Source organism: Artibeus jamaicensis, unplaced genomic scaffold, assembly GCF_021234435.1.
Source record: "Artibeus jamaicensis isolate MK-2021 breed Jamaican fruit bat unplaced genomic scaffold, CSHL_Jam_final scaffold_584, whole genome shotgun sequence".
Classification (NCBI taxonomy): domain Eukaryota; kingdom Metazoa; phylum Chordata; class Mammalia; order Chiroptera; family Phyllostomidae; genus Artibeus; species Artibeus jamaicensis.
The window spans coordinates 8,003,666-8,030,873 of NW_026522048.1; the positions used below are offsets into that span (position 1 = coordinate 8,003,666).

The window sequence follows — 27,208 nt, forward strand, 5'->3', positions numbered from 1 at the left end:
TCCATTTTTAAATTTATTTTCATTTCTTCCCAATTTGGTTTTAAGTAAAATTAGGAATGGGAGCTTGTGGGGTGAGTTAGTCAAAACTAGAAAACCTGATAGCTTTTTCAGGGCAATTATCCAAAAGTATTATTCCTTGCTTACATGTCTAAAAAAAAGGGGGAGCTGGCCTAAAACATGGCTGAGGTTGGAAACCATGGCCAAGGTCAGTCTGTGTACTTAAAGTCAAAGCAAGGGAATTTACTGTGAGTTAGGAAGGATGGGGAAATAGGAAGAAGGCAGTTTCTCAAGATGCCCTAGTCCAGGGGTCCCCAACCTCCCACCAAGGAGTGGTACTGGTCTGAGCCAGTTAGGACCGGGCCCCACAGCAGGAGGTGAGCTTGAATGTAATGCCCTTGAATCATCCTGAAATCATTCCCCACTCCCCAGTCTGTGGAAAAACTGTCTTCCACAAAACTGGTCCCTGGAACCAAAAAAGGTGCAGTCCACCCAATTCTTCCTATTAAACAATCTAGCAGAAAACTGTTCGGTTCCCTGTAAGTCTGTGGGGTGCTAATGTGCTTCTGTGACCTTCGGACAACACTGCATTTGAAACCACTGAGGGAATTCAGAAGAACCAGTATTAAGCCCTGAGGCAAAGGTCTTAATTGGCCTCGGGACAAAATTTATAATAACCACTTTGTCTTTCAACTCCCCTATTCTTAGATAGTACAAAAAGAAAAAGGAAAATATGATTCATTGTTCAAGAATCTGAGCCCCCAGTGCACTACAGAAGGGTCGTTTTCCCTAGTCTACTCAGCAAAGGTAGTATTAACAAATGGCAAAGGATTTCCCCTCCACAGACCAGCATCTGTTATCAGCTGCTATATTTTTACCAATACACATTACAATGTACAGACAATGTATAGGATTACAGAGAATTGGAGCAGAAACACAGAATGAATAAAAATAAATTACAGATGCATAATCTTTACAAGGCAAAACTATTCTTCTAAACCCCATTTGAAATCATAAAAAGTAGGTGAAGGAACCCATGAAAAAAAAAAATCAGGGACTGTAACTCAGGCTAATAGAGAAAGGTCAGAAAGAACACTTCCACTTACTGAAGATCAAAACATAACTTATATGAAATTCTCTTTGAAGAGGAATAAATTTGCCTTTTAAATGGTAAAACAGGACCAAGCGAGGAGGTCACTCAGAAACCCAATACTGGAGTACCAACAATCACTTACTTTGTAAATGGCAGGTAGGATCTGTTTCATCTTTAGCCTGTGAAAGACGAAGACATCGTAAACTGCTGAGACCGCAAGAACAGTCACTCCTTGTTCCTTCCACAACATGCTGCATCCTGCACACAGTCCTGTCCCCAGGAACCAGCCCCAAGTCCTGGCCGAGTAGCCTCTTGTAGAACAGTGTTTAATGTAGCAGAGCAAGGAGAGGAGAAAGAAGAGACTGGCCCCGACATCGGCCCGCCCCACGATTCCTGCCACTGCCTCCGTGTGAATGGGGTGAGAAGCGAACATCAAGCCCGCCATAAAGGTCCAGTATCCGTCCCCAAGGAGTATCTTGGAGAAGCTCGTGAAGAGACCAGTGACTGCCGCGTGCAGCAGGACATTGACAAGATGGTAACTCCAAGGATCCAGCCCTCCAACGGCATGGTTCAGGCGAAAAGAAAGCGTGCAGAGTGGCCGGTAGGACTTGTGGCTGCCACTGTGGGTGAGAAGAGTCCCCCAAAAATCATTGTAGAAAATGTGCGTCCATGGCGTTTCTGGGAGTAGGTCCTGATTAGTCTTGATAGCACGGCTAAAAAACACAATGTTAAAAAAAAAATCAAATGAAAAATACAGAAAGGAAAAAAAAGCAAGTATGTGACATTGCTAAGATGTTGCCTTCCTCCTTAGCTCTGTCATCATGAGAATTTAGGCCAAGATTTCAGAGATGCACAATTAATGCAAATGAACTTTACATACAGATTGAATTGAGATCCTTCCCTTTAATGCTTACTAACACCACAATTAGGATTGTAGTTCTTTTCCTCAAAAGCTTTCTTCCTTGTTTGAATGCAAACATGTTTGAAGAATAAATGCAGAGGTAATCATCAAATTATTGGTTAAATGCAGAGGTTGCTAAACAACTGTCCTAAAAATCACATGGTATACTGACTAAAAATGTAGATTCTAGGCCCCTGGTTGATGTGAGGCCTGAGAATATGCATTTTTTTAAAGCACAACCCCAAGTGATACTGATGCAGGGATATACTTACAGCAAGAACTAGCCTCCTACTAGAAATAAACTTTAAATAGAATATTTGTACCCAGAGCAATGCTTCTCAAACATACACATCATCTGGGAATCTAATTAACAGGCAGGCTGTGATTCAGCAGATCTGGGAAAGAGCCCAAGGTTCCACATTTCTAACAAATCCCCAAGTAAAGCTGATGCTGCTGGTCAGCAGACCACACACTTCGAGTATCAAGGACCAATAGAGATGGAGAGATGAGTAAGAATGGCTCTACATCAACCCAAAAATTTCCCTTCTTCCTGTATTCCAGTCAGCTCCAGCCTGTACCCTTTCTGAGCTTTCTCACAGGATTCAGGGTCATCTATACCAAGTGCCACAATGATGGCACTTCATTGTCTCCTACTTCTGAGGATTTCCACACCTCAAGGAGGAATCACCTTGTATGAGCATTTGCTATCTGCCAAGGACCCTGCTGTCTCCTTGGCTATATATTCTCAGTTAATTCTTAGAATATCTAATGAGGTAGATATTATTATCTACATCTCTCAAATGAGCAAATTATGATTGATAAAGTTAAATTAATAACAATTCCAAAGTCACACAAATCACAAACAGCAGGGTTGAGTTTCATGACTCATGCTCTTTCCACTAAGATGGGCTTCTCAAACTGTGATCCGTGCACCACTGGGAGTGTGCAAGAAAATACACGGACAAGCCTCATGAAACTTTTAATGGCTATGTTTGCTTTAACCGATATTTGAAACAAAAATTGTATCAAAGATGGATTTCATAGATATTTGCTCAGGCTGAAGCTGTTAAAAAATAGAGTCAGCGTAAAGGAATCAATAGTACTGTGTGGGTAAGGTACAACTGTTGAAGGCAGCATGTAAGTGACGCGGTTTGAAGAGTTCCTGCTCTACAGCATTATACCTGCCAGAGAACAGTGTGGCATTCTGAGTCTTTTTTACCTGTGGTGCACCTATCTCTGTACTTACAGAACACAGAAGGAGGCACATGAGTCAGAAGAAAGCGGGAATGAGATAGTTAAGGAAGCTACTGTTGCCTAATCTGACGTTAGGGCTTTTTAAGTGGGGGCAGCTCGGGTGTAGCTGAAGAACATATGGTAGATGGCCACCCTGATGACCTTTACCTCTAGCATCTCTACCAGTTCTGCCCTCCACTGTGAGGAACTGTGATTAAAGAAAGTTCCACATGAATGTTAGCGAAAATCATGTTGCAAAGGCCCTGGATTGATGAGAAACATTCCTGAGTCCCAGCTCTGTAATTTACTGAGTGTATTAAAAAAAAAAAAAAAGAAAAAAAGAAAGGAAGGAAGGAAGGAAGGAATAAAGGGGGAGGGGAGGGGAGGGGAGGGGAGGGGAGGGGAGGGGAGGGGAGGGGAGGGGAGGGGAGGGGAGGGGAGGGGAGGGGAGGGGAGGGAGGGGAGGGGAGGGGAGGGGAGGGGAGGGGAGGGGAGGGGAGGGGAGGGGAGGGGAGGGGAGGGAGGGAGGGGAGGGGAGGGGAGGGGAGGGGAGAACATGGAACAGAGATTCAAACAGATTTTTTTAAAAACCTCTCCTCGGTGACAAAGAGAATGAAATAGCAGCATTAGTGTCTCATTTGGGATCATTGACTGAATCATGCTGGTTTTCAACTGCTTCTCTAAACAGCTTCCCAATTAACCCCTCTGAGCTTCAATGTCTGCGATAATAATAGTTTCATCTTCAAACAAACACTTGTAATCATTCATTGCATCATTTATGTAGAGGAGCAGAGAACACTGCTTTGCAGATACATGAGAGTTTGGAGATGCAGTACACATGACCTCTGTCTTGTCAGCAGCTGCTGTGATTGTTCCACAAAGACTGGGGTATAGTTTACGTAAGTCCCTCATTAAAGTCTGCCTGACCCCCCCCCCAGCCTCTAAAATTGGGTGCACCTCAGGGTTGGCATTAAAATGGACCAATCACATCATTGATAACTGTCTACTCTGTTTGAAACACCATACTACTCTTTTTCTACCTACTTACGAGAACTAGTTGATTTTTTTAGATGCTCAATAAAAAGGCAGAAGGTCTGTGAAAATCATGTCTTAAAAAATACTTAATGTGGCAGAGACAGTTAGTTAGTTGTTCTCCGATATCTATTTCCCATACTCATAGACCTTCTGTTTTTAACTGAGTTTATGGTCATCTAGAGAAAAGGTTTCATTTCCTATCTTCCCTTGCTGCTAATGAGTCACATGACTAACTTTTGGCCAGTAGAACATAAGCTGAGTTCTATGCCCTACTTCCAGAAAGTGTCCTTAAAAAAGAAAAAAGCTTAGCAGACTTCCCCTCCCTCCACCAAAACCTCCTTTCTGGAGCACAAATGCAATAGCTGGGGGTCTATCAGCCCCCAGCTATTTTGTTTTGTTGTTTCTTTTGCTGTACAGAAGCTTTTCCATTTGATATAGTCCATTCATTTACTTTTGCCTTTACTTCCCTTGCCTTCAGGGTCAAGTTCATAAAATGTTCTCCTTGACCAAGGTCCATAAGTTTACTATCTATGTCCTCCTCTGTATAATTAATTGTTTCAGATCTTACATTTCAGTCTTTGATTCATTTTGTATTAACTTTTGTACATGGGGACAAACTGTAATCTAGTTTCATTCTTTTGCATGTGGTTTTCAGCACCATGTATTGAAGACGCTTTCTGTTCTTTATTGTGTGTTTTTGGCTTCTTGGCCAAAAATTATTTGCACATATATATGTGGTTTTATTTCTAGGCTCCCAATTCCACTTCTCTATGTGCCTATTTTTTTTCTGCCAGTACCATGTTGTTTTGATTATTGTAGCTCTGTAGTAGAATTGGAAGTCAGGTAGTATGACACCTCCAGTTTCATTGTTTTTTCTCAGGGTCGTGTTGGCCATTTGGGGTCTTTTATGGTTCCAGACAAATTTGATGATGTTTTGTTCTAGTTTTTTAAAAATAACATTGGGGTTTTGATGGGGACTGCATTAAATCTGTGTATTGCTTTGGGTAATATGTCCACTTTAATGATGTTGATTCTTCCAATCCATGAACACAGAATATCTTTCTATTTAATTATGTCTTTTAAAATGTCTCCTAATAATGCTTTATGGTTTTCAGTATGTAGGTCCTTCACATCCTTTGTTAAGCTTATTCCTAGGTATTTTATTTTTTTGTTGCAATTGCAGAAGAAACTGTTTTTTTAATTTATTTTTCTGAAGTTTCATTGATAGTATACAGAAAAGCAGTAAACTTTTATACATTAATTTTATATCCTGCACCTTAACTGTATTTGTTTCTAATAGTATATTGGCAGAGTCTTTAGGGATTTCTATATACAGTCTTTAGGGATTTCTATATGTCATCTGTAAAAATGTAACACTTTTACTTCTCCCTTCCCAGTGTGGATACCTTTTATTTCTTTCTCTCGCCTGATTGCTCTGGCTAGGACTTCCATTCCTATGTTAAATAAGAGTGGTGAGAGTGGGCATCCTTGTCTTCTTCCTGACTTTAGAGTAAAACCTTTCCACTTTTCACCACTGAGTAGATAGACTATTGGCTGAGAATTTGTCATATGTGGCCTTTATGATATTGAGGTACTTTTTTTAAATAACCATTTTATTGTGTATGTTAATCATAACTGGATGTTATATCATATCAAATGCTTTCTCTGCATCTATTGATAATATTTATATGACTTATATTCTTTGTTTTGTTAATGTAATATATTATGTTGGTTGATTTTCATTTTTTGAACCATATTGTGTCCCTGGAATAAACAACACTTGATCATGCTGTATGATTTTTTTAATATATTTTTACTTGACTTCCTAGTGTTTAGAAAACAGTAGAATTTGATTTCCTTTGTTTAGGACTTTGGAATCTGTATTCATCGGTGATATTGGTTTATAGTTTTCTTTTTTTATGTTGTCCTTCCCAGGTTTTGGTATCAGGATTATGTTAGCCTCATAAAATAAGTTAGGAAGTACTGCCTTGTCTTCAATTTTTTGGAAGAGTTTGAGAAAAATTGGTATAAAACCTTAAATGCTTGGTACTATTCACTACTGAAGCCATCTGGTCCAAGACTTTTAAGGTTTTTAATAGTTGTTTCAATTTCATCACTGTTTATCGGTCTGTTTAGATTTTCCAATTCTTCATGATTCACTCTAGGAAGGTTACATATTTCTACAAAATTACCCATTTCTTCTACGTTATTGAAGTTGATGCCATGAAGGCTTTCATGGTATTCTAGTATAAGTCCTTGTATATCTGTGATGTCTGTAGTAATTTCCCTTCCATTTCTGATTTTGTTAATATGAGTCTTTGCTCTTTTTTTCTTTAGTGAGTCTAGCCAGGAGTCTAGCCAGAGGTTGTCAATTTTATTAATTTTTCAAAGAACAAACTCTTTGTTGTATTAATTTTTCTATACTTTTTTTGTCCTTTATTTCATTACATTCTGCTCTAATTTTTGTTATTTCCTTTCTTCTGCTGACTTTGGGTTGCTTTTGTTCTTCTTCTCATAGTTCTTAAAAGTATAATGTTAGGTTGTTTATTTGAAACTTCTTGTTTCTTGAGATAAGTTTCTAACAATATAAAGTTCCCTCTTTCTACTGCTTTTGCTGCATCCTGGAAGTTCCGATATGTTGTATTGCCATTCTCATTTTTCTCTAAATATCTTTTGATCTTATTTTTTATTTCTTCTTTGACTTAGTAGTTTTAGTAGTATTTTGTTTAATCTCCACATATTTGTGGGTTTCCTTATTTCCTTTTTGCTATTGATTTCTAATTTCAAAGCATTTGTGGTCAGAGAATAAGCTTGGTATAAATTCAATATTCTTGAATTTGTTAAGGCTAGTTCTGTGACCCAACATGTGGTCTATCCTTGAGAATATTCCATGTACATTGGAGAATATACAATATGATGTTCTGGGAAGAGAGGTTCTGTGAATGTCTAGTATGTCCATCTGGTCTAATGTGTAATTTAAAGACAATATTTCCCTATCGATTTTCTGTTTGGATGATCTATTCAGAACTGTCAATGGAGTATTAAAGTCCCTAACTATGACATTGTTTCTGTCAATTTCTCCCTTTAGTTCTGTTAGTAGTTGCTTTGTGTATTTCAGTGCAAATGTATGAAGTGTTCTGTCTTCTTGATGTAGGGTCCCCTTTATAATTATAAAATGTCCATCTTTGTACCTTGTTACATGCGTTATCTTGAAATCTATTTTGTGAGACATAAGTATGGCTATACCTGCTTTTCTGTGGATGTTGTTTGCTTGAAGAATCATTTTACACCCCATCACTTTGAGTCTAACTTTGTCTTTGCAGCTTAGATGTGTTTCCTAAAGGCAGCATATTGTTGGGTTTTGTTTTTTGATCCAATCTGCTACTCCGTGCCTCTCTATTGCTGAATTCTATTGAAGTCTAGGGTAATTATGACATATGAGGATTTCCTATAGCCATTTTATCTTGTGTTTTCTGGTAACTCTGTGCCTCTATTAGTTCTTTTCTTTTGTTTCAGTCTGTTGTTTTTGTTTGGTGGTATTCTATACTTCTTTCCTCTTTTTTAAGCTATGCATCTCAATTCTGGTTTTTGCGTGTGTGGCTGGTATTAGGTTTATGAAAAAGAAAGTTTCATATGTACAGTAGTCCTTTTTCATTTGAATGTATCTGATCTCCATCCTCCTTTGCAAATTCAGACCTTTCTGCCCTCTCTTTTAATGTTTTTGTTGCCACAAATTATCTGTCTTTATACAGTAGGTGTGTTGGTGATTGTATTCACAGTTTTGTGACCTTCTGTTCTTTGTTTCAGGTAGAATAACTCTTTTGAGTATTTCCTGCAATAGAGTTCTTCTGGTGATAAATTCCTCCATCTTCTGTATTACTGGAAAGGTCTTTATTTCTCTTTCATATTTAAAAGGTAATTTTGCTAGAGATACTATTCTTGGCTGGTAATTTCTCTCTTTCAGTAGTTTGAATATTTGGTTCCACTTTCTTCTGGCTAACAGAGCTTTGGCTGGGAAGTCAATGATAACCTAATGGGCTTTCCTTTATAGGTTACTTTCTTCCCTGGCTGCCTTGAGAATTCTTTGGCATTAATTGTTGACAGTTTTTAATACAATGTGCCTTGAAGAAGACCTATTTGAATTGCAGTACCTAGGTGTTGTTTTGGCTTCTTAGACTTGAGGATCTAGTTCTTTCCATACATTTGGAAAGTTATTGATTATTTGTTTGAATAGGCTTTCTGTTCCCTTCTCCCTCTCTTCTTCATGTGGCATGCTTATTATTTTCATATGCTTTTTCTGATAGAGTCAGATAGTTCTCATAGAGTTCTTTCATTTTTTTTTAATGTTCAAGTCTCTCTCTTCTTCCCTCTGCAACATTTCTAGGTCTCTACCTCTCATATCATTAATTCTTTCCTCCATCTGGTCTGATCTATTTCCTGTGATCACTAGTTCATTCTCGACATCTTTCGCTGAGTTCTTCATTTCCAGAATTTCTGTTTGGTTCTAAATATTCAATCTCTCTGGTACAGTACTCATTTTGTTCATTAATTTGTTTTCTCAGTGCATTAAATTGCCTGCCTGTATTTTCTTGCATCTCCTTAAGTACTTTCAAAACTTCAACCTTGAATTCTTTTTCATTTATATCACATATTTCCATGTGTTTAAGTTTGCTTTCTGGTGATTTTTCATTTTTTTTTCTGAGCTGCCTCGTACCTTGGTTATTCACAGTATTTGATGAGTTCCTTCTCTGTCTAGGCATCTGTGTATGAGTGGCACTTCTCTATCAAGATAATTAAGAGGACATCTTTCTATTACTTCCCAGTAGGTGGCATTGACTCACAGGTGTTTTAAGCTCTGTGAAAACCCAACACTGACCACTGTGGTGTCTCTGGCTGTCGTCCGTGTAACCACAATGTGCAGGGGTGGGTTTGGATGGTAAAATGTGGATGCCTTCTTTATTTTGCCCTCCTAGTAATGGTGAGCTCAGACCTCTGTGGGGTGCCCCTTGTACCCCAACTAGAGACCAGTCACAAATTATATACTTTGCTTAGGGAAAATAGTGATTTTTGAGTACCAGTTCTCAGGTTTGTAGATAATGTGGTCTGCAGCCTGACACCACGAGCAAAGGGATGCAAGCTCTTGGGAGGCTATGGGTTGGCAGGGCTCAGTGGCTATGTTTCTCTGTCTGGAATGCCAACCACCCGACAACCTCTGCAGCTCCCCAGTGCTGTGTCCTCGTCAAAGTCTCTAAGCTCAGCCACAGGACATGCTGTTCACTCTTGCAGGAGTGCCCAACGAATCCCTCTGCTTCTTCCAGCTGAGGGGAGTTCCAGCCACAACCTGATCCCTCTCCTCTCTGGGCTGAGCCCCTCTGTGAGGTCCCAGCTGCAGGACTGCATCTGTGGCTTATCTCGGCCCTCCTACCTTCTCACCTCCCATGTTCATTTTCACTTGCCCCCCTTTAGATGCCTCAGTGAATGAATGTCTCAAGAGTGCCTCTATGTTGTACAGGGAATCCTTTGTTGAGTTATAGCTGTTCGAATTGTTGAAATTTCCAGGGAAGAGACCAAGGGGATCTCTCACAACACCAATCTTCTGACATCTCCTATCTTGTATCAACTGTGATATTTTGGGTGTTAGCCAGTGGGCAGCTGAACCTTGTCACATGTGAAATCCTTTGTTCATAGAAAACCTGCTGTATCACAGCGGTCTGATTTTCCATTTTGATTTTGATTTTTAAAAGTCTCCATGTATTGACTGTATTAAATAAATTTCCATATAAACTAGCTTTTAAAATATTAGAAACAGATGTTATTCTGGATTCATTAAATTAAAACACCCTGCTATGACATTCATCAAGAGTCTAACTCAGAAGTAATTGCTTAAGACTCAATGGGTTATAATTAAAATTTAAAAGAAATATAAAAAACTGCCAAACAGTGTTGTCTGAGAGGGCTGATTTCAAGCAATTCAGAATGAAAACCCAACTGGCCTCTACTAAACATACACCTCGATACTGACGTTAATTTCTCTAATATCAATGCAGAAACACTCATACTGTCGTGTCAGGGCAGTGGAAAGCTCAGCAGCACAACATTCTGAATTCAGGCTTTGCTAATGCAGTAAGGAGAGCTAGAGAGCAAATTTTGTTCAGGACAGTACTACACCCTTTGACTGACAGATCCATATAAGAGGAAGAACCATATTCTCCAAACGGGGTTTGCTACATGCTATCACTTCATCACTGTAACCAACTCTGTAAAGATATTTTAAGAAAAAAAATACCTTTAAAAATCTGGTCAAGCCTGCCAGTATTTCTTATATTTATAGCAATAAGTCTAGTAATATGAAGCACCCAACAAGATACACTACATGTCTAACTCTCACAAGAGTTTCAAGAAAAAAGGACCACATTAATCAATCTCATAATTTCATTGCGAGAAAATACTTTGATGAGGTATAGCCCTAAATTTACACTGTAGAAAAAAATTTAAATGGCAAACAGCATTAATAAAACAAAAATGGAAGAGAGACAGAATATCTTACCCGTGAGTAAAAAGCACTATACAAGGAGAAACTTTAGAATGATAAAATTCTCTGACAGGTGTTATCTACTTAGAAAGGTTTTTCCTTAACTGATGAGTATTATGGCAAAAGTACATGAAACAAGACTAAATTGCACTGGCTTTAGTATATAAGTCATGTCACGCATGCAAGTCAGTGATAAGGGATACATTACGCATCCCTCACATCATTTTAAGAAAGATACTGACTAAACGTGCTTTTTAATAGAACCTGAATAATCTGCCAGCAAAATTAGAAGTAAAGGTAATCGTTCAACAATGAGTATAATAGATCTTCATCCATTTGTGTTTTCTTACATGCGTTCAGAATGGAAATAGTAAAACCTCTTCTCAGCTAATGAAAAACCTTAATTCAAAACAAAACTTCACGCTGATATCATTTGAGGTTACTTCTGTGAACTGGTACTGAAATTTAGAAAGGCACTAAGAAATGAGGAAATAGTCCACAGTGAGAAGAGTGAAGAAAATCGGAGCAGCAGATGTAAAGAAGCAACTGTAGGCAGAAATCTGCAGAGAACACACGACTGAGAGACAGTCTTCTGAAGGGCAAAGGTCCAGCCTCTCAGGTCTTGAAGGAGTTCTTAACCCACTTTCCGTTCTGTTCATTTGTGGCTCTTTCTGTTTGCTGCCTTAGGCCAACACCTAAGTGATGAGTGATATGACACGGCCATTCCAGCTGTCCCTGTCTGTGCTGCTCTTGGTGCTATTTGTTCTGCCCACTGACCTCTTCAGTCACAAGCACCCACATAACTGAGGACCATCGGCACCTTCAGCAGGAATGACACTTACATTCTTCAAACATCAAATGGCACACTCATTTAAAAAACCGATTCGGAAGCCAAGTGGACTAAATAAAGTTCAAGGTCTGAGGCAGTGGACAGAGTTCCTTCACCTCTCTGTACCTATTTTCTTATTTGTAAAATAAAGACAATAACTGCACTTGCCTAATAGAATCACTGTGAGGAGTAAATGAGTCAATAAGCAAAAAGTACATTGTTATATGTAATATAATGGATATGTGCAATATAATACATATAACACACGTTAGCTGATGTTATAATTATTATTACCATCAACACCAAACGACTGATGCTAGCCATGAATGGAAATACAGAGCTCATCTATCATTCATAGGCTTCAGAATCTACGGGTCACGGTCGTTAAGTATTTCATTTAAAATTCCTGTAAGCTTCAGTGACACTCTCAGAACAAGGTAATAGACACGTGTGAAGCTTTACTTTTGGTCTTTCACACATAACTTTTTTCATCCCTCTATCTTTGGACTACCTCTTCCTTTCCCACCCTCCATGGCCAGCAACCCCTTCATACTCTTTTCCCAAATGTGGATGTCTCTCTCCTAGTTCTCACCTGGACCTTCATTCTCACCCCAACCTTCGTTCTCCCTACACTCTCCATCCACCTCTGTGGTCATCTCCAACATCTGCACTCAGGAGATGCCTTCTCCATCTATACCTCAAGCCTGTTGTTTAGCCTATACTTCTACTGGCCCAGGTGGTACCTACACCTGACTGGAAAAAAGTAATGGAATCCTGGCTCGTCTACTATGTTTGCTATGTTTGGCCAGTTAAGCTCATCTTCCTCACCTATGGTTGGTGGATAATAATAATAGTAATAATCCCCCTCACAAACACTTGTGTTAAAGATCAAATGAGGAAATGTTAACTTAAAATATTTGACGTTTACATAGCCTTCTAAATTTGTAATAGAAACTTGCTGGGTTTTGTTTCTAATTTGTTATTGTTTTTGGACATCTTCTTCTAGTTAACAATCTCCTGTTTTCTTTTTGAGAACAGTCTACATCCATTCTCAATCCAGGTGGATAGGCCCTGACCTCCTGATGAAAGGTCAGCAAATAATTTGGCAGGTTAGTGTTCTATGTTCCCCATCCTCATTCCTTGACACAACTGACTTAGCAGCCACCCAAGCCAATCAGAGTCAAGAAAACCCCAATCATCTACTGGGAAAGGACATCTTTTGAAAATGAATAAAATCCTAGGGCTACTAGAAGATTCCCTGAAGACAGAACCTGTACTGAGAATGCAGCCAAAACAAAAGAACCCAGATCAGTGCAATGGATCCTGTCATGCCTGGAGCTAACACTCATTCTATAAGCCAATAAATGACCTTCACATAAGCTAGTCTGAATTGTTATTCTGACATCACAACCAACATTTTGAGCGCTAAATAATACAGTACTCTATAATAATTATCAAGTAATTGTTATTTGCCCTTTCAGTATCTTAAGTTTAGTAAGTCTGAATCAAACAATTTTCCTCACAAAACATCTACCTTTTCATACAAGCCCCTCATTAAGTACCATTTCTCCATCACTGACATCAAGGTTGTACATATGGATACCTTCTCTCTTTGCTTCTATACCTATTTTTATTTTTTTTAATTTTATTTATTTATTTTTAGAGAGGAGAAGGAAGGGAGAGAGGAAGAGAAACCTCAATGTGTGGTTGCCTCTCATGTGCCCCCTACTGGGAACCTGGCTCACAGCACAGGCATGTTCCCTAACTGGGAAAATGGACCTGTAACTTTTTGGTTCACAGGCCGGCGCTCAATCCACTGAGCCAAACCAGCCGGGTCTATACCTATTTTTAAACCAGTTCAGATATTTTAAAGCTATTCAAGACCTCAGAGAAACTCAGAAGTTTCCCTTGAATCTGCATCTAACTTCACTTTGCTACAACCATCTTTCGGACTTCTGTGACTTTGCACCTGTACTGCTTTGCATGCTTGCTTGAATTGTCTGAGGGATTATGCCTTGTTTTCTTCTGGTGCCCAACATATATAAGGCACATAATAAATATTTGCTAAATTGAACTGCACAGTTATCCCTGCCTAATTGCATTCTATCTTTGATCCATTACATACTGTGGGCAGAGAAGCGTCCTCAAATATAACTCTAATTCCACCACTAGGCTCTACAAAAATCCCTAATCATGGCCTATTTCCTAACATAATAGACACCTCTCACAGTCCAGTATTCATCACCATCCCCACTATGATTTCTATGCCAATTTCCCATTTCGTCTCCACATGCATCCTAATGTCAGACGAACTTCCCAGCCTACAGACCTTCACTCAAACCATTACCTCCTTCCTCTGCCTGAATTGCTATGCTTCAATCAGTTACACCTGTCCAAACATGCTTCAATCCCAATGCTCATTTGTGAAGACATAATCTCCCCAGAGTCTTCCCAGTTACAACAAATATTCTTGATTTTTACATTGACACACTCCTATTAATAACACTGACTTCTTACTACAATTATCAGGTATCTCAAACGGGAAGGTATGTGGAATACATTTCAGGAGAAAGAGGTAATGTCCGCTTTGAAAATGGGGCCCAAGTGATTTTAATATTGCCTTCTCCATCCCTTATGGAAAATCTTTTTCCAACAAAAACTGAGTCCACCATAAGAAAATCACTTACTCACTCATTCATTCATCCACTCAGTACTGGGGCGGGCACTGTGAAGGGCACTGCAGATAGAATGGTGAGCAAAATAGATTACCCAACAATAATCAATTGGAAATGACTTGAGAAACAGTCAGCAGAGCAAAAGAGGCAAGTAATGTCCAGGTAATTTCACCATAGTATGATGAATACTGTCCTAACCTGAAACCCTGATGGCTATGGGAAAACACAGAATAGACTCCCAAGCTTTGACTCTGAAGAGGGTCAAAAACTTCCTGGAGGAAAGTATGTCTACCCACATGAAAGGGGTTCAATGCAGGAGTCAGGGAGATGTGGAGATGTTGCTAAGCTGATAGTATTTCCAAAGACCACACAGCACAAGAGAAGGTGGTAAGTCTGAAAACAGGTTAGTTTGGCTAGAGTGAAGTTTGAGGGATGAAGCAGCAGGAATCATTGACATTTACGGTCATATACTGTTGTAGTGAGTTGCAGAGAAATTTGGAATGGGATGGAGAGGAATTCGGATGGCCATTAATCTTCCCATTGTCTTCAGGATGGATTTGGCTATTGTCTTGTTAAAACTTACTTTATCTTCCCAATGCACAGTTAATTCCTAAAAAGTAGAAACACACTTATCTTTGGGAGCCTAGCACACAGTAGGCACTCAATGCATATTCGATAAACCAAATTCTAATTAGAAATAATTGGTACTGATAGGCTGCACTCACCTTTTAGAAAATTTTTAGATTATTTTAAGTTTATAGGGAATTATCATGTTCCCCTAAAAGTAGTTCACTCGCTCTGGGTACTCACCTCTGCTCACCCGATGATAATTAACAGTGAAAAGTCATCATGTTAATTGGCTTAACCAAATGTCTTTGGCACTCATCTGCCACTTAACCTATAATCCCTTCATTAGAGTCCCTCTTTAGGGATAAGCCATTATATTTAGACAGCTCCAGTTAATACAAAAATACTTGGCTGAGTGGTAGGGGAATGAGAGAAATACTTAACACCTAGACTTTGTCTTAGTTCCGAAATAAGCAATGTATTTCAGATTCCTAGGAACTTAAGAGGGTAGGGCCAGTAAATCCCAGCCCTACAGGTCACTGGACTGTTGGGAGGAGGTGCTGGGTTTCCAGTTCCCAGGGGTAATGGAGGATGCTGGGCTCTGGAAAGAATCTATCATTATACCTGTAACACTTCACTAAACTTGCTTGTTTCTATCTTGATCACCTCCTACTAGATTGTGAAGCCTTTGGTGGCAAAGATGATGATGACCTCCTAAACAAATGACACTTAATTTTCTTTAGTTGTTGCCTTATTATAGATGCTGAATGAAAAGAGGCCACAGGAAGTAACCAAGACCCTGTTGCCAGACATCCAAGGGTCAGAGCCCACAAGTAAGTAACTAAAGGAATATTCTTAGACCTATCCTCTGACCCTTCAGGAGTTTTTCTGAGACATTTCTAATTAAACGTGGCCCCTGCTTCCACTAAACTAAACTCCAGAGCAACAGCTCCAGAAAGGCACACTCTTTCAGAGCTCTCCTCGGTGAGGGAGCTCTTTCCCCATCTGGAATCTAGAGTTCACCAGACACTATCTTCTCTTACTGGGAAAAAATGAGAAGGAGAAGTCTAAGTCTCTTTCATTCCTCAAATAAACGACTGATACTATTTTCAGAAATTCTACAAGAAACAGCCAAGAAAAAAAACCTCTGGCCTTGAAAACTAATTAATAATCCATTCATCTGAAAGCTGATTTTTAAAACTAAAAATTCAGTTACCAAAATATGTTTTTAAAAGTATTTATATAAAAAGTACTTTGCAGGATTAAAGCAAAAACTAACATGAGATTACTTGAAAAACCATACTCCAAGCATTTAATTTCACTGATTAAAGGAATTCTCTACCTTAATAGCAGCTTCTTAACAAGTGAAAATAATTTTCATTGCCTTGCAATTTGTATAATAAACTACAATATTAGCATTTTCTATATAATTTGTCCACTATACCCATTTCATGTCATCCTAACATAAATAAAAAATTTGATTATCCAAATATACCTCCCTCCCACTGTACTAAATTGAATCAGAGCCCCAACTTAAACACTAATGAAAATATCTTTATTTCTAATTCTCCAAACTTGAATCAGAAACCACTAGAAAGGGTACTATGAATATTTTTCACTCCCAAAAGTTAAGTCAAGAATATGAGTTACTTAACTACTCTATGCCATTCATGAATTTCAGTCAATTTCCTAGGTTTTCATAAATTCATAGGTCTATAATAAGGTGATTTATTTTTTTTGTCTTTGCGTATCGCACCATTTCGCTTATAATGGGTCTTGAACATTACCGATACATTCTAAAGCATGACTGGGTCCTTATAATTTTTCTACTTTAAGATAATTACAAATGTTTGTTTTTTAAGAGATCAAATACATAACAGATTATAGCATTTTTATGAAGTTCAAAGCTTTCAAAAACGAATGGGCTCTATCAGACACCAGATTCCAAGTGAGAAATACAAGGGTAACCACGAAGATTCTAAGAACAACCAGTATTTTGTAAAAGGTCTTGTTCTATGCACTTTTACAGAACGAAAAAGGACGCAATCTCTGTGATTAAGAATTTGATTACTCAAATGAATTCTAAATAAGTAGGCATGGCAAGCTGAGAATATACTTCTCTAGCTGACATGCTTGCCATCTTGCATAAATGTGCTACGTAAGTTCCAGAACTGATACAGTACAGGACATGGGAGTTTTCCCATCTACACAAGCATTACCTCATTGTAAAAAATCACATCCTTGAGGAGGGGTCATAATCCCCACTTACGGGAAATAGGAGAAGTGCTTTCTGGCTATGACCACTGCTTATGAACCCAGTACGGGTCCTTAGCCTGAGCGAGCACTGCCAGACCATGAAGTTAGGGGAAATATTTTTCAAACAAGACACTGACATGCTCTAAGCAAACAGGTGTGGGGTGTAGGAAGACATTTATGTTGCATGAGCCAGATGTTTGGCTTATCTGTTAGCCTAACTCCTGTCTTCTCTGAATTAGGTCTTAACCAAGTCACCTTTCTTTATCCATGCTTTCTCTATCCTTTCAGCCAAAGAGAAGAGCCAAGAAGCTTCTTTAAGCCAAATGTTTGCAATGATCTTTTGTCTTTTCTACATAAAATTTTCCACATGTTGCCAATGAATCCTTCTCAGGTATTCATGTTATAATACCATCTTGCATTTGTATCATGCTTTTACATATTACAAAATGTGCTCGTGTGCACGATGATCTTGAACCCTTGTCACCACCCTGTGAGTAAGCGGATGTGAGCAGATGTGGACGTGAGAAGCTAAGAGTCCTCCTGCCTGAGACAATCACAGCACTGAACATCAGAGCCGCCCACATGGAAATCCAAATCTCAGTTCCTATGAGAAGAAGAAATCTAGACATAGAGACACGAGGGTGTGTGCTCCAAAAAGAGACCATGTAAGGAAAAAGGTAGCAAAAAGGTAGTCATCGCCAAGCCAAGAAAAGGCCCCAGGGGAAACCAAGTGAGGCTACACCTTGATATGGACATTTGACTCTCTAGGACTTTGAGAAAATTAATTGCTGTTGTTTAAGCCACCTAGTCTGTGGTGTTTTGTTCTAGCAGCCCTAACACACAAATAGGCCATAGAGACCATCGTATATAATAACATACACCATCCTGCGTATCCTTCAGAATTTGAGAGAGACTGAATTTCACACAAAAGCCGAATTCTCCAATACTATGTCTGTTTTTGATGATAGCGGTTGAACTGCTTTGTGAATATTAAAAGAGCTTTAAGAAGAATCTTATTCTTCCTGCTGCCAGGATGTACCTACATTCTCTACCAGCATTAACACTAAATAAACACTTGTAATAAAACACTAATGCTACTTCATATTTACACTGAGATTGACGAAGGTACAGCGCACACACACGTGATCTCATTTTATCCTTCTAATACCACTATAAAATATGAAACTGAAGCTGGAGGGGTTAAATTAAAGAAGAGCACAGACTTTCAAGAGGCAAAGAAAGACCTTGAACACTGTTTTCCAACCTATTCCACTTAACCTTCAAAGCCACTCTGTTCCTTCACATGTACAATAAATCTCCAATGAGAAGTGTTTGTAAGACGATTTGAAAGTAAAATCTTAGTCTATTATTGCATTTTGTCTGGAATCCATATATCTGCCCTCAAGACTCAATAAAGCTATAAAAATGCTTTTATACCATATTCTTTTAATTTCTGCATTTCAAAAAGAAAGTCTTCTTTTAACACCAAGGAGTCTTGGAAAACCTGAGTCAAAGGAAGGTGTTAGTTGTCTTCCAATGATGGGTGAAAAAGGCAGCTTTATGAAAGCCAAAAACTAACCTATAATTTCATATTACAAAATATAATAGAAAACATATTCTGGAAGAAATTCCGCTGCTCGCATCCCTTTTCAACTATAAAATAGTTACACGCACAAATACATCTGAGAAAGATCAGACTTTGAACATATTGCAGCAACACACACACACAACATGGGAAGTTTCACCAGGGCTGCCGTGATGACAGGAGACACAGACATCCCTGCAATAAAATCAGTCTCACGGCTAAATCAGAGAGTCTTTTTGGACACTGGAATATATGAGCCCTGATGAAAAACAGATAGGAAAGGGGGAAAACATTCTTAATTTAAAACTAACACAGATGAGCCTCTACAAAGTACCCAAACATTTGGTCCACAAAGCACCAGCAACACTCTGATGTGTCATGGAAGGCAAGAGATATTCCATCCAGGAATATGGAGAGGAAGAGAAATTAATCCCACCATTAAAATGTAACGGCATTCTAATAATACTTTCTAATACGGATGTCATTCACTGACCAAACTTTAATAATCAAGAAACAAATTAAACTTCAGGAAGCGCTGCAGCCCTTTGAAGAAATCACACCATAGGCACTCAAAATACATTTGCTGAATGTTAAGTGAAAACTATCCGCTTGTTTAGATCTCACATGATGAACAAAATCCAAAGCACCAACATGTCTTTTTAACCATCTTAAGCATGGTGTATTTTACCCTTTTGCTGACCCCCAAATTATTAAACTTAAAACGGGTGGATAGAAGAGCATCTTCTCCAGCACTCCATTCCCATGACTGCTAAGTCGCCTCCCTTAGAGTGAAGATCTCTCTGTATCAGATCACAGATAATTCTTATTCAGTCTTGACCATCACTGTCTTTATTACACAATGTCTGTCACTCCAGTCATTGCCAATAAGAGAATTTTTCAAAATACAAGCAAGCACGCTAATTAAATAAATTCACAAAGCATGAAATGAACAAGCAGGACCTACGTTGAAAGATGGAAGATGGTATTCAATCAAAGGAATCTGAGCATTACAGATGGAACATTTCACTCTAATCTGTAGGGAGAAAAACTGTACATTCATCCTTTATCCAAAGCAACTCCTAAAATCTACAGAGTGTGAAACACACATACTCACACACTTTAGAATTAGCCAAGTCAGGACTGAAGTTCCTCCTCTTGAACTTACTAGCTGTATGATTTAGTTTTCTCTCTACAAACTGCTGTTCCGAGTAGAGACAAAACAAGATAACTAAATAAGATAAGCACACATAGTAGGTGCTTAACAAATGACTGTTACTACAGTCATTGAACTGCCTCTCTTGTCTTCCTAGACTCCGTAAAAGAGCCCTTTTTCTTCTGAAATGTCAGTCAATACCACCAGAGCTCGCATTCGGTTATGGTGTCATTTATCATTTCTCCTAGCATGTTTTCCAGGACCTCTGTTCCTCTCTCCCTCACCACACCAATGTGAAATTGTGCCTGCAATAATCATGAATTAAGCCCGTTAACCAACCTAACAGCTCAAGAATGATGTTCACAGCAGTCTAACTCATCTGGGAGGATGTGTAACAGCAAGGTTAAGTGAGGGGATCAAAAAGCATAACAGAAAGAAGAAGAGTCACAGGACTTATGTCACAGTGCACAGCCTAATTAGGATATTTTGAGAAGCAGCTTCATTGGAAGGACAGCAGTTGCATACTACCTAGGAAGCTGCGCTTGTATTTCCTTTTGACCAAAAATAATCAATTCTAACAAAACAACTGTAATTGGATTTGCAGACTAATACATTCAGCTATCCAAAGACTATTTTTTTCTTGGACAAAGTAGAAAAAGGCTTATGTCATGCATGTGTAATTCCACACACACACACACACGCGCAGCATTATGTTCTCAAAGATGGCAAGGTCTTAAAAGCATGACACTGTATATTACACCTCCTGTATCTTTGCTAATACAAAAAAGTCAACGTTACGTTTAAAAATGTCCTCTTTACAGTCTCCATATAAGCCAACCCTATGCATGTGGGCAGTAATTAGGCTATAATTTGTGATGCCTGGAATGTAATCTAGAAGAGGTCAAAGTCAGAGATGTGATCACCTTGTGAAAAAAGCAATGGCGTGCACTCTATCGTGGTCACTCCACTCAGAGAGATGGATTTTCACATTGAAAAACTAACATTAAAAGTTGCCTTGGGGAGGATAACAAAATAGGCCTCCCCAAAAGCTAAATCAGTCTTGTCTCCTAATGGTTTCTTTTCTGAAGGCATCCTGGAGAGTTCAATCTTTCTAATGGGAATATTACTGTACTACAACTCTCCAAGGGCATTTACCACTTAAAAAAGGAACTCTAAACTCTGCTGTCTTTAAAAGGTAAGTAGGTCACTGGAAAAAGTCATTTTTCAAAGCTCCAGTGAACTGGCACTCTGCTTTTTGCCAGCCACAAAGATAAGGCATGCAGTCTCGGTAACAGAACCGCCTTTCTTTCATTTTAATGCCTGTCCATTTCAGGGCTCCCAGGAGGAATCAATGACTTACTCATGGCATCATAAATGGCTTAGACTGTGTGTATGCATGGGTTTTGACAAAGCAGGAAGGCGCTGCTGTATTTCTTTGTTCCACCCATCAACTATTCATTTTAGACGAACATTTGGCAAAGGTCACAACATAAAGATATCTCCCTATCCATCCCCAAAAGAAAGAAAAATAATAATCTTATCATTGTCACCCCTCAGAATTTAAGTGAAAATAAAGCTCCTAGAAGAGTAGACACATGTTTTTTATTTCCCATTCTGAAAGCGCACACAGGTATTAGCATGTTCAAATGGCAGTGAATTCATCTGGAATGTGAAAGACCATGGGGTTCACACATATAAAGATCAACGGTTGTTTTAGAAATTAACTACACCACATCTTAAACTTCTACATAAGTTCTAAACTGATCCAGGTGTTATCATCAGGGTAGAAACAGATGCAGTGTTAGCACATTAAACTGTGAATCCAGCTCCAACACTGCCTAATGGGCTCCACATGCTGAAAACGATCGCCATGGTAGGAAGTGCACTCGACCAAAGGCCTAACTTTCACAGACAACAAGAGTTTCATTATCTGCATTATGCTCACACACAACTACTCCGGGGCTAACACTGGTTTTACACTGATTATGGTGCATTAGTAATTTCGAGGGCAGGACAAGATATTAGATTAATGCAACATCAGAACAAGAAAACCGAGGTTGTCATGGGGGTGATGACATCAGAACACTGATGTTGTCACCACAATAAAGTCAATGCTGGTTGCACCAGCCTGTCTTAACCTGTTATTCTATCTGGATCCCCCAGTGGCTACAGGAGGTGAGAAGAATACAGGGGAAGTTTATGTAATAACCACCAACTCTTACTGTATGCATTGAATTGTCTAGTTTTCAATATATTAATATTTGCCTCATGTGATGTCACAAATGGTTTTCCCATCTTTTTAATGAAGAAAAATCCAAGATCACGGTGAGGAAAGAGCGGAATTGGGAAGAATCAGTCCTTCTGCACCTCCACAGTGACTCCAATCATGACACCTGCGTAACGGGGAGGTCTTTGCCCCCGCTGCACTTACAATTTAGCAACCCCCCCCAAACAAAACAAAAAAAAAACTTGCATTATTCCAGAAGAAGACTAATGCACAATAAAGAAGCACAACAGTGGTTCAGTCAATTCGATTTGGCCCACCCCATTTCTTTTGCAACTAACAGCACTGAGTAAAAGGTCTAAATGAGGCTAAATTAGTGCAACATACTGGAAAGCTGTCTGGGACGGAAGGGATTTCACCAAGGAACACTCGGCATTTATCGACTGTTCTATTGACCAAAAAGCCTTACAGTCTTTAAATAACTTCTAAAACAGATGATTAAAATAATACCAGATACTATCCTTTACAGTTTTTTTACTTCCGGAATTCAACTCTGATGAAAATTAAATTTTTTTAATCTACTGAGAAGTCACCACTGTATATTTGTTGAGTCATTTAATTTTTAAGTCCATCCTTATCTCCTAAACTTCAGCCTTAGCAGTTATTTTGCATCAGCAAACCTCAATAGATGGTTAACCCCAAAGGCAAGCCAGCTTCCAGTATAACTCACATTTAGAATAAAAGGTGCTGTTATGACAGGTAGGCAACATATTTCCAAAGCACATCTCAAGAATAGGTACTTGGCCAGGTAGCTCAGTCAGTGGGAGCACTGTCCCGAATACCAGGGGGTTGCTGGTTTGGCCCCCGGTGATCAGGGTGCATAGGAGAGGCAAATGATAGATGTTTCTCTCTCTCCTTCTCTCTCTCCCCTCCTCTTCCTCTCCGTCTCTCTTTCCTCTGTCCTTTCTCTCTAAAGCCGATAAAAACATATCCATAGGTGAGAATTAAAAAAAAGAAAGAATAGGTACTAAGAGTTTTCATCAAAAGAGCCTTCTGAACACTGGACTTCTACTTTTATTCTAAAATGGTCTTAATTTGCCCTTTTCCACTAATGTATATATTACACAGATTTGAAACCAAGTGAATTGGAGGATGAGTAGAAAATGATGGCAGAGTAGCAGTAGGAAATTTTGAGTAAACCTGTAGACAGAGAACGCCGACCACACAAAGTCCCAAGCCTTCCAGTCTCAACGATGGAGGAATGGACTCGGGTTTTGTTTCTCTGTCCTCTGGCTTGAGTTTATCATTACAGAAACTAAAGCTTCATAATCACAGTAATTGGAAAAAGGGGTGAATTACAACCCCAAACATGGATTGATGTCTGTATTAGTTTCTTATTGTTACTGTAATGAATCACCATGTTCTCAGTGGCAAAAAAAAAAAAAAACATGAATTTATTATCTTAACAGTTCTGGAGACCTTAAGTCCAAAATGGCTTTCACTGGGCTAAAATCCAGGTACTTGCAGGATTTTGTTCTTTCTGGAGGCTCTATGGCAGAGTCCAGTCCTTGCCTTTTCCACTTGATAGAAGCCACTGAGTCCTGGGCCCTTTCTCCATCTTCAGAGACAGCAATTACTTCCATCATTCAGCCTCTGCTTCCAACGTCTCTTACTCTCTGACTCTTATGCTCCTGTTACCCTCTTTCCATTGTAACAACTCTTGAGATCACACTGAGCCCACCCAGATAATACAGAATAATCTCCCATTTTAAAATCCTTATTTTTATCACATCTGTATGGTCCTTTTTTTGCCATATAAGATGGCATGCTCACAGGATCTGAGGATTAGGATGGAGATATCTTTGGGAGGCCATTATGCTGCCTACCAGTGTCCCGTTTTGCTAGGCTTAACCAAGTATATTAACAAGGATGTCAAAATAATTTCCTCACGAAAATATACAAGATACTCCATCTCCATAGGCACATGGAAGAATCAACACTTTATATGCACATATAAGTGAATGAAAATTACCATATATATCATCACATTCCTATTTAGAAAAATAAAATGAGATGGAAAAAAGTGGCTCTTTGAAAAAAAACACAAAAATATGTTTACACCATTTTAAGCACGAGGAATGACTAGATTAAGAGCACAGTATCCAAACTGATCCCAACAGAATGGAATAACCAAAGGAAGTAAACAAAGTTAAGTTTACACAGGAATAAGGATTAGATCCTAAAACCTAAAATTGGGCCCAAAGCCAGCAGCTACAGAATGGGAATATAGAAGTCAGCAACATACACATGGAAAAATACTTGAAGATTTTAGAAAAAGGAAGACTCAATGGATCAGTGTGATATAGCCACTGTGTGTGTACAATATATATATACATATATATGCTATATCTCAAATGCAAACTCAGACTGCAATAGAAATAAGTACCTTATATAATTTTTTAAAAAGAGAGGATGATAAATTTCTTCAAATTATTGAAGCTGCCTCATACCAAAAAAGGATTAGACTTGATCTATATGTATCATGAAGACAGACTGAGATCTGAAGACAGACTGAGACCAGCTAGAAGTTGAGCTATATGGAATAACTTTAACTGTTAAATATATCTAGTGATGGAATATGCCAGGGGTTAGTGACTGTCCATTACCTTCCATTCTGGAAGCCCAAAAAGAGAGGCAACATAATTCTGATAGAATAATAGTAGATGAGGGCAAGATCAGACCTATTTCAAGGATACCCCACATCTTGGGATTCAATGGTTCTATATTCTGTAAGATATCACTTCTAAAACATGCTCATAATGCACTAGTCATTTATATAGAACCCCCATGATCTCTGCCACACTCATGTGTAATTATACTAGTAATTTTCTTAATAGCATCCTTTAAAGTGCCTCACTTTCATTTTCATTGAGTTTTGACAATAATATTCATGGACTGACTACCTGACATGCTAATGATATTTTTAATTCAAAGTCTTTAAGTAAATATTTAGCTAAAATGTTTATGTAACTACCTCCTAAAATCACTAACACACTGACCACACGTTATCTACACTGCTGTAATTTCTCAGTTACTAAAGTGCACACATTTCTTAATTAGATACTTTCCCCCAGATCTCTAAGCTTTGAAACTCACCTTTAGGAGACTGGGTGTGTATTTATATCTTGGTACAGTTCTGGTATTGTTGCTGTGTTTGTTTGTTTTGTTTAAGAGAGGACAGTGGAAAAACATCCGCAGGCCTCCTACTTACTTGGCTGGGTTGCCTCTTATTTTGGAAACCAATTATTTATATAATGGGTAACAGCCTTCAGTGTCAAGAAACAGCTCTGGTCACCATTAACATTTCTTAAAGTTGAACTCCAAAACCTTGATTGCATTATTGAATTTGTCAATTTTCCAGTTAGCTAACAGATTAACAGCTGTCTATTTGGCATATTCGCTTGGGATTTCCATTTTCCTTACAGACTTATTTGGCAATATACCCCACATTTTGTAAGAGTAAAATAACTGGATGAATAAAGAAGAATTTTAAGAAAAAAAAGTAGATGTGTCTAGTTGCTTTTCTTCTACAACCTTTCAAGAAGGAATCTTAACAAAGAGCGAAGACTTCTCAAAGTCCAAACTGCTAAAATTTTAAAACACAGAAGCTTTTAGTCATCTTTTAGTTGATCTGCTTTGTAGCCTTCGCTAGTAATTTTGAAAATACATGCCGTAAATTGAACCAAGGCTCTTAACGCCTGACAAAGCTTCAGACAGGGATTCTGGCTTTAGCACCTATTTAAGGTGATAGATAATTATCCAGCTGGTTTTATTCATTTATTACGCTGCAGTGAAACAAGATACTTCCCATCTTGCTACCTTAAAAAATAAACAATTTTGACTGGCTGGTGTAGCTCAATGGACTGAGTGAGGGCCTGAGAACCAAAGGATCACCATTCAATTCGCAGTCAGGGCACATGCCTGGGTTGCAGACCAGTTCCCAGCAGGGGACACACAAGAGGCAACCATGCATTGATATTTCTCTCTCTCTCTCCTTCCCTACCCCTCTAAAGATAAAGAAATAAAATATTTAAATAAATAAATAAATAAATAAATAAATAAATAAATAAATAAATTTGTTATTAAAAAACACTCTAGAAAATCTGGCAGCATCATATGTTCTAGGGAATGAAGTTCACTGACACAAAGAAGACTGAAAAGTTTAGGGAGAACAAAACCCTCCACCCAGAGAAAGTAGCCAGGTCTAACTACAACTAGAATGAATTTTGTGCTAGAAAGGAACCACGTTGCATAGTCCTTGCACAGTGTTAAATCTCTTGGCTAGCTCCTTGACCATGGCCCAACTTGATGTTCCCTTTTCGTAAGGGCTGGGACCAGCACGGAACTGGGCCGGTAAATCTGCAACTAAAACATCTCCCTCTGTCCCTCTTTCCTCCTTTTAAAGAAGTTTTTTGTTTGTTTTTTTTAACAATAAGAAGAAGAAGAAGCTGTTTTAGTGTTCCAGATGACAAATTAAGTTAAAACTATAATTCAGAGAATTTAAAAACTTTCTGCTCTGATTCAAAAGCTGCTTTGAATTAGCAGCTGCCACTGGCATGCAATTTATTTGTAGTGAAAACTTTTGCCTTTAGTAGTTTTTTTCCATGTGTGTGTGTGTGTTTTGCTAAGCCTTATAAATTAATGAGTTTTAAAAACGTCACCACTGTTTTGCAAAACAAAACAAAACAAAAAATTTGTTGGGATTATAGAAGATATTCTCCAGGCCAGTAACATGGGACAAATTATCACTCAAGACAAATCACAGAGGTACTTTTAGCCCCTCTAAGATAAGATTTGTGATAACCAATTCACAGTAGTATGTTATTTATTCAGCCTGAAAAGTTGTAGTACAAGTTCCACTTACAAAAGCATTGCATGCATAATTACAAGCAGCAATTGTATGTCAAATAAAATGTACATAAAGTATGACCATGGTAAGGAAGGAAGAATAATGATGCAAGTTTAGGAGGAAATTCTGCTACATAACCATTAGGCTTGCAAAGTTTTATTTTAGAATTTCTTTTTAACTTCACAGCTAAATGAGTTCAGCTACATGGATGATATAAGA

At 38.5% G+C, this 27,208-nt stretch overlaps 1 protein-coding gene across 2 annotated transcripts in view; it reads right to left on the reverse strand.

Annotated features, from left to right (window-relative positions):
- TMTC2 (transmembrane O-mannosyltransferase targeting cadherins 2) overlaps window positions 1-27,208 on the reverse strand; it is a 399,954-nt gene that overhangs the window by 242,350 nt on the left and 130,396 nt on the right. For both annotated transcript variants that reach the window (XM_037143435.2, XM_053658800.1), the window contains exon 2: window positions 1,233-1,803. In XM_037143435.2, coding sequence (XP_036999330.2) covers window positions 1,233-1,803 — 571 coding nt within the window. The remainder of the gene's footprint in view (window positions 1-1,232; window positions 1,804-27,208) is intronic.